The following is a 12,479-nucleotide window of genomic DNA, read 5'->3' on the forward strand; positions in this document are numbered from 1 at the left end:
ACGTAATCAATATGCTACCATCCGATATTTTATCACTTCTCTTCAACCTTATGTTGCAGCAGTTGGTATGTGATCATCATCATCATCATCATCCAACTGATCAAAACATATGTTCATATCCATCCATCTATAAATGAACACATCACAATGAGACAATGCAAAATCAACAACATGGTCCCTCTTGTTTCATGAATTTGGTTTCTGACATAACTTCCCCAAGGATTTCAGCTAACTATTCTTTTCCTTATTCAACATGTCTGGTTATAAAGATTCCCTCTGCTTGCTTTTTGATTTTACTCAGCAAAAAGCTCTGCCGGGGCTACACATTCTAAAGCACAAAACTAGTTCTATTCTTCTTAATGTGCCACTTCTGAATAGCATGCACGATTCATGAATCTCTTCATGCTTTTCATTAAATTTAATTTTGTATGATAAACCAGTCCCAAGTTCTAGAAACAAAAACCGTCCAACTCCCTTTGTAAAATTTTTAAAGTAGCAAATGATTAAAAAGGAAGGGTGAGGTTAACTACTGATGCAACAAGACATTATGGGTCTGGTGGGCCTCTCTTTTGTGTTTTTCTTTTCTTTTTTTAATTCCAATTATTAAATTTCATTGTCTCTTGCCAGACAGCCATTTTCTCAATTGTTGGAGAGAGATGATATCTTAAGGTATATATATATATATATACATACATATATATCTATATATATCACAGAAGTTAAAAGATATGCTGCATAAGATTAAGTAAGAGGAGAGGCTTAAGGATTTTCTGTACACTGTCCAGATTGTGAATTGTTTGAAGCACACATTCAAAGTTGAAACCATGGAAACTTCTCATCCTCTTTCTATTGAAAGTTTCTCTTACAGTTGGTTGGTGAACCTGAAGCCATCCATAGAAAGCCTTGAAGGCTCCCTCAGAGCTTCTCTTGATGCTTCTGATGAAGCTTCCTTCATTGAAATGGACCCAAGAATGCCACCTTCTAAAAGGTTCTTCAGAAACTCTCAAGATTTCAAATTTGACTTCCCCACTTCACAGTCTCCTCTCACTCTTGTTGATGCTGATGACCTCTTTTCCAATGGTTATCTCATGCCCCTTTTTGTTGAGTCTTTGAAAATGGAAGCATATGAGGCCTCAGATTCCAATCCAAGTCTACCTTCCTCATCACATGTGCCAAAAATTGTGGTTCCTAATGCTCATTCTAGATGCCCTTCATTGAAAAGGTGCAGAACATTGTCAAGGAGAATATTTCAGAAGTACCTCAACTTCTTGAGGCCCTTGTGTAGAAGATTGAGGAGTGCCAAATCAGGTTCAAAATCTGAATCTGTTATTAAAAGAACTGAGTCAGCAAAGAATAGGGGATGCTACTCTGAATCATCCCCACGGATTAGTGTAGCTTATTCTGCTGACGACTGGCGCAAGTCCTGTGATTCCGAGAGTTCAATTTATGAAGCAGTTCTTCATTGCAAAAGATCCATCGGTATGTTCAAGTTCCATTTGTATATCATTAACCATGTGTTGTGTTCAAGGTTTTAAACGTTTGTGATCTCTTTGCAGTATTTGACACTGCAAGAAATTGCAGACAAATGAGGTTGTGATTTGTCAAAAACTTGATAACGTTCTGTTCAATTTTTGTGGATCTAACAAGCATTTTTGTCACTTTGCTCATTGCAGAGAGGATGAATTAAGGATGCTGCAAAAGGGTTGCATTTGGAGATTAAAATCGAAAGAGAAGAGAGAAGATAAAGGGAAAAGAGAGATGATCAAAAGGCTAAACCATGATCAGCCACTGCTCTGCTACAACATCCTCTGCTTGAATGATTTTAAAATGTCAATAGGAAATAAAGATGTGGTTGGTCAAGCATTATTCAAGCACTAAGATCAAATTCTGGGAAAAGGAAGAAGAAAAATTATAGTACAATTTTGTATGTTCATGAAATTTATAATGAGAATGAACACTTTTACTAAAGATGAGAATCTGCCTCCTGTTTCAGTAAAGTTATTCTTGAACTGATTTTTGGAATCAGAAACGTGTGTTACAGATGAATTATGTATATAAGATTCTGATAACTTGATATATATCTTATCTCTTATGTTGTTGCCTCCCTGTTCCATAAACATGATCTATGACATGCCTTGAAAGAGGGTTTTTGATTTTATCTTTCTCCCTCTCTGTCTTTCTCTTGTTGTTCTCTTGTGGATGTGAAAGTAAGAAACTTGGAAGATGGAAAAGTTTTGAGATAAGGGATTTAAGAAAGTGAGAAGTTTGAAAATTTCTCTGCAAACTTGACAGACTTGTTAGCTATGCAAATTTCAAGGCAATGATGAAGAAACGACACTTAAGGAGACAAAATCTGACGACAAATGTGCGGAGCCATTGAATTGTATGTGGACACTTTTAGCACAAATTCATAATAAATCTAATGATGGAGAAATCATGAGTGATTTTTCTTTTCTTTTAAATTTTATTTTGTATGTATCCCCCAATTATTACCATTTCTGTTATTTTGAGAAGTCTGGTGCTGTTTCTGACAAAAAGATGCAACAGGAACTAGGTGGATTATATTACAGATATGAATAGCCAAGATTCGAATAATCGATTACAGATCTGTTTATTTTTAGTGTGAAGTGGAAGAAGAACTTAAATCTTAGTAGCGTAATGCAACACAAACTTTTTCAACTCAGAATAGAATTTGTGTGCGAAGTTATGAATGTAGAAATTAGAGACTTTATAAACGCAATCAGAGTCAAATTTTTATGAAAGAATCATTTACAAATTTTTTATATATTTTTTTAACTTTCTCATTTTTATTTAATATAATATATATATATTTATACTTAAATTTTTAGATAATTATAATTTTTGACATGAGAATCCTTCAAAACATAAATGTTTTGTAAGTAGAAGAAATTGAATGTAGGGTCAAAAATATTTATGGCCTCAGTATTGGGTTGACTTTAGAAACCAATCCTTAAGCTTACTGGGAGTGTGTTAACTTTATTCTTTATTGTGGGCCTAAATTCCCTCATGAGATCTGGGACAATATTTAATTCCTAGTTCAAATAAGATTATCTTGTTTTTTGAAAAAAATAATCTTGAAAACTATAAAGAAAGCGACCTTATAACTATTAATTTAAAAACATGGATTATTTTAAATGAATGGTTAATATTGTTTTTTTTTTCTCATTTTTCTTTCTATTTTATCCTTTTCCTTATACTCTCTACTTCCTTCCTTGCTATACCTTTTGAATTCGAATTTACATAGCTTTAAGGTTTTTGTTTGTGCACATTATGAATAACACTAAAAGTGGCACTTACTGAAATAATTGCTGTGAAATAACTTTACTCTTTCACTATAATCCAATTATAAGTTCCCATGCAATTTATTTGGGATCGAATTACAACTAATAAAATTAACATTTCATTGAAAATTGACATGAGAAAATATTGGTCAGCTTAAAAACTAAAACTACAATAATTTTTCTATTAAGGTAGACGAATTTGTTGCAATTTTCTTCATATTGATTAGTTGATAGAGATTTTCTACGGTTAGAGTCAGCCAATTATAATTAGTGCAAAATCTTATAATTGTCAGGGTTGCTTTTAGTGCAAATTCAAGTTAGGGGAAGCTTCCTCAGTTGACTACTTCATGAAATCTATAAAATAATGTTTGTTAGAATTTAAATATGAGTTGAGAGTCCATAATTAAATTAAAAATAAAATGTTGAGTAGTATATAATAAAAATAAAACACATATGCATTGAATCTTAAAACCAATTATTCCCTAAACAATGAATATATATATATATATATATATATATATATATATATATATATATATATATAAACAAGAGATATGTTGTATTAATTTATTATTTTATTTTAGACATTAGCTCTTTCTATTTAAAAAATGGAACCATTCAAACATTATTGGAAAGTAATTTACTTATTTAACCTTCACTAGGAGACAAATGATGCATAGTCACAGTATTATTGGCCTAGTATAAATATATCTATGTCCTATAGGCTTAGATAAGTGGTTGGAGAGACAAATATTCGTCAATTACTTATTATGTTTACAATATTCCATGTTGAATTTGGAATTTTTCCTAAAATGTGGGGGGAATTACTAACGTATTTATGAAATAATTAAATAATATAGCAAAGGAAGAATTGCTCATAAGATTTAAACAAAAGTCAACGTTAGACGAAAATGTAGAAATCCAAAATTTAATAATATAATTATATTAATTACAAGGCTATAAATTCTTCTATACAAAATGGAGGAGTTTTTTATTTTTTATTTTTTATGTGTGGTAAGTTATAATCTAAAATTCATTTATATAAAATATAAAGTTTGTTTTACGGATTTTCTTTTAATTCTCCAGAATATCATACAATAAGAATATTTATTCTTAATTTTTCTAAAATAAAATTATTTTAATTTTTAGAAGGTTACTGAAAATTACTCTTTTATTTTGCACTCATAAAAACTTCACTATTATATCAATCCAATTTTTATTTCCATGTAAATAGGATAAATTATTTTCTAACTTCACTATAGTGCTCATTTTAGCTAGTTTAAAATTTCAATGAATTTCTACAAATACTAAAAGTTAATAAGAAGGATAGGATATCTCTGAGTTCCTAAACTCACATTGCCTTGGCTTGGCAATTAAATTGTCCTTTTCGTGCATGTAAATGAAAAATCGTAAAAGGTTACATGAAAGCAAATTGCATTTGCAAGAATTTGAAAAAATTGGAGTTGATAGAAATGGTTAAATCATACAAAATTAATTGAAGTACTACATGATGAATGTAAACCCTAATTTGGAAATGTTTCTATTAGTCTTTGGGCGGGCACAAGTTCATATTGTTTTTGAATTTTACTTTTTGAAATTGAAAAAAAAGCTAGCTAGAATAGGAAAACATAAAGCATGGAACCAAGGTTGAAGACAAAGCTTTTATGAGAAAAGGCAACGTTTGATTCCAAATGTATAAGATGGTTTGGTGCATGAAACTTGCACCAACTAACTTGTAGTCAGAAAAATAAAAGGCATAAAAAAAGTGAGGTGTTTCAAAGATAAAGCATGTAGTCTTGTTTGGAGCTAAGTTTTGAACATCTTGAGGGCCACCTCTTATCATGTTGTTATGCCTCATTTTGAGTGATTCTTTAATTCATGGACCATATGGTGGGCCCCACTTCATGCATTTATCTTATCATCATCTCTTACAACATTGAGGTTTGTGAATGACAAAGTATCAGTTTCTTCTGCCTGAATTATTTACCGTTTCTCTGTCTCAGTACAATTGTCAGTTTGAGTAATGCTGTCAATAGAGACATGTCCATCCAACAAACTACACCACCCAATTTCATAATACATCCAATTCAATTTCATAATACACTTTCCAAATATTAGTTCTTTATAACTAGTTTATACTCAAAAATAAATTAATTTAGTTAGACTGTATTAAATTGGAGTCCTTTCTAAAATCATATTTGAATGGTTAATGTAAAGAGAGAAAACGATATTAATGAAATTTTAATTTATAAAGCTGTATGTGTTTAGTTCTCCTATCTTTATGGGAGAAAAAGATAATTCATAACATTTATTATTTATTAATAAAAATAATTGGTTAAAAATGATTAATTTAAAAGAAAATTATGAACTAATCTTATATCACTAAGAAAATAATTAAATAACGACTAATTTAGAGACAAGAAATAATTAATTATTATATTGATTAAGTTAGATACAACTTTATAAACTTAAAATTATTAACATCTAAAATGATTTTATTATTAATAAATATTTATAATTGATTTGTGAATTAGATCTTAATTGGTCTCTAACATCAAATATCAAGATTTTTAGATATAAATTATCTCTAACATTAAATACCAAAATTTTAGGTAGTTATTTTTATTATAGAGACTAATAATAGTAAGTAGCTAATCTTGACAACTAATATTGTAGACCAATTTAAACTTTGACTTACAAACCAATTATAAATTTGTATTAATAATAGAAATTTACCAATAATTTTTAGTTTATAAAATAGTGTCTAATTTAGTTAATGTAATTACTAATTATTTTTTATTTCTAAATTATTTGTTATTCAATGATTTTATATAAAAGAAAAGAAAATTTGAAGTCAACCTAGCTATTATGTTAAATATATGCATTTTACTCATCTCTTTCTTTCATTTTTCATATTTATACTTCATTATTTTCATCCTGTGGCATGTAATTATTCTTCAAACGTGTGTGATTAACACTCCAAACCAAATATATCTTATAATAAATATTTTTCTTAGTTTATAAAGAAAGTACCTAAAAAGGGTAAATGTATGGATAATATAAAATACAGTCAATATTTAGCATATGAAGAGATGACAAGATTAGTTGGAAGATGTTTTGTATGATGTGAGTGATTAATGGAGGTTGCAAAGCAGTGAGTACAATAGTGTGTGCTTAGAAAGTTAGAAGGTAGCATAGTGCCATAGAGATGAAGTAGAAAGCATTGTTGTGTGTTGGGAACACCATATACAAGTATTAGTTATTAGCACCTAATGCATGCTGAGATGTAACCAGCAATTATGGTTGAAACAATGAGAGTCATTATTAGAAATGACAATCATAATGGAAAATGCTAGAGAACCCCAAAAGACAGGCAACTTCCACAGGCACATCAACATGTCAATGTCTAACTTAAATTGTCTGCACAAAAGGTAGATGTGCCTCTTCCAAAGGTAAACCGAAACTGTTAAAAGCATAAAAAAGAATCATTGTTGCTGACTGAGATAGAACTAGGAGTAATCCATGGTGTAGTATATTTGAATGAATGAAGGGCATGCATGGTATTCCTGTTTAGTATTCTTGTTCTACAAGCTGATCTTCCATTGGAAAGGTCTAAGTTGTAGGCACCACTTTTGGTTTAACTTCAGCTTAAAGGTTCATTCTGGTGGTGGTGAAAAGACATGATAAAAACATAAAATGGTCCCAAAAGTAATGGGCCCAACATGTGATGGGTCTTGGAGGCTCAAGTGTGAGTGAGTGAGTCATTGCCATATGGAATCTAACCCAAACTTTTGCTGGGCCAATGTTAGCCATTGATAGTGGTAAGGGATTTGGCTAAGAGCTACAAGTTCATCACATGCCAACAGGAGTGAGAAGGGGACATGGACAAGATGTGCTAGGAGAAATGCCAATGTCTGATAACTCTACTTTCTCTGTTTCTTTCTACTTCTTTTTGTCTTCCTCGTTGGATTTTATACTTTGCGGTGAGAAAAGCACAACAGTGCCATTATCACTTTGCTTCTCTCTTGTTTCTACATCAGCTTAGGTTGTGGGGGACCAGAACTTACACATGATGCATGTTCATGACATCGATCCTTCCACTATATATGGCTCTTAGCAAAATTATGCAAATCATAACTACGACATCTCTCAGTAAACCAGAAACCATACATGCATTCTTCAATTAATTAACACAACAACTATATCAGTATATTTAATTAATTAGTAGATTGATCTAGCAAAACAAATATTCAAAGTTTCTGCTAAGTTTAACTGTGAGACATGAATTACAACTGTACATGTTTGATCTCTTACAATACACTCTTCTCCTTTACCATTTTCTTATTTGCTTTCTCTTTCTTCTATGAATGGCCTATTATGGGGTGGGAAATGAAAGGATAAAATGCATGTTTTTTCCTTTTGCCCTACTTTTGCGGGAGAAGGGGTGACCAAAAGTTCAATAATTAACCAGAAAGATATTAATTAATTACTAAAAAATAACTCTTTTGTTTCACTTTTATCATAGACCTTTGATCTGTACGTGAAGCATTAAGGTTATAATAACGTAGAAACTTTGAATTTGGTAATGGTTTTCACATGACCTTCAATGATGAATGTCCAAAAAAAGTGAGAGACATAGGGCTCAATTTTGAAAACAACCATAGGGATAAAATATGAATATATAGGTTACTGAGCTAAAATAGCTCTCCCAATGTTTGTAACAGCACCGACATTGTAAGAACATAAACCTAAGTCTAAAAGAATGTAGATAAGGAACCTTTTTCATTGTTTAGGTATAATGATTACTTGGTAAAATTATGTAATAATGAACTCAAACCCAACTTTGAGACATGGAGCCGACACAACTTCATATTGATGCTGACAGACTACGTTTCTTGTGGCATATGCTATTGAACATAATATCAGATATATATCTTTATGATGGTTAATTGCTGCCCCTTCCCTCCAAAGTAAATGTTGTATTTTATGTGTTTTTTTTCTTCTAAGATTCGGTTTTGTCTAATAGCTAAACAACGTTTTTCATTGAAAGTAGACAAAAATGGATAAGGAAAACCTAACAAATTGTACAACTATTGTTGTGTATGCAATGTTTTAGTATCACTAATATATAAAATTCATAAATAATGTGGTATATGTGAGTCCGAATATCATATTAAATAAGAAAAGTAAGATAAGAATGTTGAACAATGTATAAAAAATAAAAATAAGACTCAAATTTATTAGTCTCTATCTCTTATATAAGTGATTCGCCTAATTGAAAAGTTAAGTAATAAGATATATAAACTTAAAAACACTTGTAATATTCTTTAAAAGATTAGTTAAGCCCTTCCTATAGTCACAATTTATGTCCTCATTATTTAAAATCAATCACTTAAAATATAATTTATAAATGATTTTAGAAGATAATATTTGAACTTATTTTCATATTATAAATTTGTTAAACATTTATGAGGAATACGATAATGACATAAAATCCAACAACAAATAACAAGTATAATTAGGATAAATTTTTTAAATAATTTTAATATCACCTTAAAAAATAGATTCTAAATTTAATTTAAATTTACAAAATTAACTGTTAGATTGTACTCACATGTATTATAAATATATTTTATATTTAATTAATATAGAATTTTCAATTCAAAATTATGTGATATGTCAAGTTGAATGCAAGAGCACTTTATTAAAATGCATTTGGGCCACTCGAACATCATCAGATTCATAAGGTTTTCACGGGAAAAATACCGTGAAAATATATATTAATTCTCTGAGTATTATAAATTTATGTGCAATCTCACTTTCACTCTGATAATTATCTTTCTTTTTCTTTTTATCACGTCACATATATTAGATCCGTCACTTTCTTTCTTTCTTTTTTCTTATCTCTTTGCTTTTCACCTCTATTCACTCCATTTTAGGTTGAACGAGTATCATTACTTTTAACTAAATATATGGTCAACTTCATGGAAAGAGACATGGACAGCCACGAGCTTTTTGCATATGAACAGTTTGCATGGTTTTGTAATATCATAATTGGCAAAAGTATCGAAAGGAAATGAACTAAACACAAAAGGTTCACCATAACCTTGTCCTTAGAGTTTACCTACATTGTTTGGAAGGTTGCGTATGAATTTGAAATCAACTTGAAGGGATATATATGTTGAATCTTGTGGTAAAACCAGTGAATGAATCATGAGATGATAAGCATGTATAAGACTGCTGGATGTTAGTAGCAGTTGGCCATATAATGCAGTATCTGTCACTTAATAAAAAAAATTACCACCTACTATGTTTTCTTGAACTGGTACTTCTTGGACCAATCACTATTATTATCTGTATTTGAAAAAAAAAACAGTTGATGTTATTAAAATTTAGGACACTAAGTTTGTTGATAGCCCAAATAATTGAGACAAGATAGGATAATTTATCTTATCCTATTTTAATCTAACATTTATTAAACTATGGAATATCAAATTCATATAGAAAATCATATAAAAAAAACATAATAAAGATAAGATGGTTATGATATATTTATCTACCCAAGAGATAAAAACTAGATAATCATGTTTACTAACCAAATCAGAATCTAAAAGGGACCAAAGAAATACATACTAATTCCACTCAACCTTTAACCCGTCAGTATGATTCCCCTCTGCAGAACTTGTTTCCCTCAAATTTTAACCAAAGATATTGTGTTCAAATGAGCTCCTCTGCTACAGCTGTAATATGACAGCAATTTCTAGCACCCCTGAACACCTACACTGGCAGTGTTCATGAGGTCATTCACCATGCTATTCCCAACACCAGTTTATCTGCTACAACATTCACGGCAAACAAAGATGTTCATATTGTAATGGAAAATACATACGTTTGGGTAAATGTACAAAATATTTGAAATCTTATAGGAGAGTAGTATACCATCTATAAAGACATGGTATTACAATTTTTTTCCTATGTATGTATTTTGGACTTTCTATACGGTTAAGACATCTCAAATGTGCTCTTTATTATTTTTTTATTATTGCCTATCAAGAAAAAGAAAAGAATTGCTACAACATCCTTCTGTCAGGCCCTGATTGTATTGAGACTATGATGTGATTTTTTGAAAACATAGGCTTTGCTATCATGTTTGGATGTGGAGAATGTTATTTTTATTTTTATTGGGATTAATGATTGGGGAAAATTGTACAAATGGAAACCAAAAATTTAAGAGTGAGATTTTGTGTTTTGGAGTTTATATTTATTGAGTGCAACTGCTTTTCATTTACAATTAGCTTTACTTGAATTTCATTGCTAATTGTTCTTCATTTGCTTGTCTACATAAATTCAACTTTGCTTTTCAAGATTAAAATATTTGTGCAACCCTTATGAGCATTAAAAAAATATTTCTTCATCTTTAAACCCATGAGCCATGTTGAAAACAATTGACTATCTCACGTTGAGTGAGAGAGTAAAAACTCGTAGTTATTATTGTGATTCAAGTTTGGAAGAAACTATCACTAGTACAAAACCAACTTATAACGTCACACGTTCAAGTCGAACACGTCGAATGACTTTTAAATTCGACGTCAAAAGGTTAGTGAATTCAATAAAAATTTGAGCAGGAGATTGAAAATTCATTCACTTTATCTTAGCGCGCGATACCATCTTCTCTTTTCAAACTTTTCTCGGACGAAGTTTGACGAGCATCACATGTAATCTTTCTTTTATTTGATACAAATGCATGTTAGTCAATTACTTTATGTATGATTTTTGTTTGTTTTAACCGATTATTTTCGTGCTCTTGTCCTTCATAGGCGTATTCTTCTTTCTCTCTCACCGTGATGAAACTTTATTCCGACGAACCCACCTTTTGAAGGTTAGTTTTCGTTTTCGTTTTGAAGAACTTATTTGTTGAACTTGTTTGTTGTTTATGTTGTTGAACTTGTTTGTTATTGTATTTTAGTTGAACTTGTTTGTTGTTGGTTGATTGAACTTGTTTGTTGTTGGTTATTATTGTTTGTTGTTGATACTACACTACACGTTCATAGTTCATGCTTTATTAAATACCAAAAACTGAAATTTATTATTTTTTTTTGCTTTTCAGGTCTCGTAGAGTTGTAAAAAAGGATCACAATTAATTAAAAAAAATTTATTAACGTCAAATATTGACAAAATTCGACGTTAAGTTAACGTCGTATATTAACAAAATTTGACGTTAATTTAACATCGAATTTCTTAAATTTGACGTAAATTTAACGTCTCCTACTATGACGTCGTTCGCGAATTCGCCGTTAAAAGCCCAAAATATTCAACGTTGTACGCGATTTTTGTACTAGTGTATCAAAAGAACATAGTGAAGCAAAGCATGAGGAACAAATTAGCATTGGTTGTGGTTAATATGATGCACTCTTGTAAATATTTAATATATAAAAGAAAATAAAAAGAAAAAAAGAAAAAAAATATGAATGAAATAATGTGGTTGCACGATGGTGTTTGATTTTATTATGGTTTTGAATTACACTAGTAAAAAAAAGTGGTTTTTAATGCGCCATATATGCTTCGGTTATATAAAAATCGAACTGTATCAAAATGCGGTGACATTTTCGTAATTTTAACGAAACTATATGCCTCAGTTGCTTAGGAATCGATGCCTAAAGGGGTATACTGTCTCGGTTCTTTGACCAACCGAGGCAGAAAACTCTGTCTCCCCCTGCAAACCAGTCTTTTCACGTGACAACTTTTCGAAATAGGAACGAAATAGGACATACTGCCTCAATTCTTAGTAGAACCAATGTCATAGGTCCTTTCTGCATCGGTTTAACCGCGAACCGATGCGTATAGCGTGAAATAATTTCAAATTTGGCACTTTGATTTTTTTTTCAATATTTTCTGAGGAGTATATGCCTCGGTTCTTTTACTTAACCGAGGTAATAACCTTTACATAAGTTCAAATTCAGAACCCTAAACACAAACACATTTTCTCGTGTAGTCTTCTTCCTCTTCTCTTTCGCGCCTCCAAAGAAGTTCCTCACCACACTATCGTTGCTCCACCGCTGCACCGTCATAGTCGTCTCGTTGTGGTGTCGTCTCCTTCGCATTAGCACCGACACTGCACTGCTATCGTTTCGTCATGGTGTCGTCTCCTTCGCATCTCCACCGTTGCTGCTCTGTCGC

At 30.9% G+C, this 12,479-nt stretch overlaps 1 protein-coding gene across 2 annotated transcripts; it reads left to right on the forward strand.

Annotated features, from left to right (window-relative positions):
- Positions 1–635: 635 nt before the first annotated feature.
- Positions 636–2,158, forward strand: LOC124821763 (putative membrane-associated kinase regulator 6). Of its 2 annotated transcripts, XM_088111962.1 has the most exons (3): positions 636–1,479; positions 1,557–1,590; positions 1,674–2,158. In XM_088111962.1, exons 1-3 carry the CDS (start codon positions 825–827, stop codon positions 1,876–1,878), a joined length of 894 nt encoding a protein of 297 aa, XP_087968088.1. In that variant the 5' UTR covers positions 636–824; the 3' UTR covers positions 1,879–2,158. The 2 variants fall into 2 exon arrangements, with proteins under 2 accessions (XP_087968088.1, XP_047149650.1); XM_047293694.2 differs by lacking the exon at positions 1,557–1,590 and having other exon boundaries at positions 641–1,479; positions 1,674–1,823.
- The last annotated feature ends 10,321 nt before the right edge of the window (positions 2,159–12,479 follow it).

This window comes from Vigna umbellata, chromosome 4 (genome assembly GCF_029865625.1).
Source record: "Vigna umbellata cultivar VRB3 chromosome 4, Vumbellata_1.0, whole genome shotgun sequence".
NCBI lineage: Eukaryota > Viridiplantae > Streptophyta > Magnoliopsida > Fabales > Fabaceae > Vigna > Vigna umbellata.

Bases quoted from the DNA above. Each gene is read 5' to 3' on its own strand.
- LOC124821763 (XM_088111962.1), top strand. From the start codon at position 825: ATGGAAACTTCTCATCCTCTTTCTATTGAAAGTTTCTCTTACAGTTGG. The intron at 1,480-1,556 runs GTATGTTCAAGT...ATCTCTTTGCAG, and splicing joins TCATTGCAAAAGATCCATCG to TATTTGACACTGCAAGAAAT. The intron at 1,591-1,673 runs GTTGTGATTTGT...TGCTCATTGCAG, and splicing joins AGAAATTGCAGACAAATGAG to AGAGGATGAATTAAGGATGC.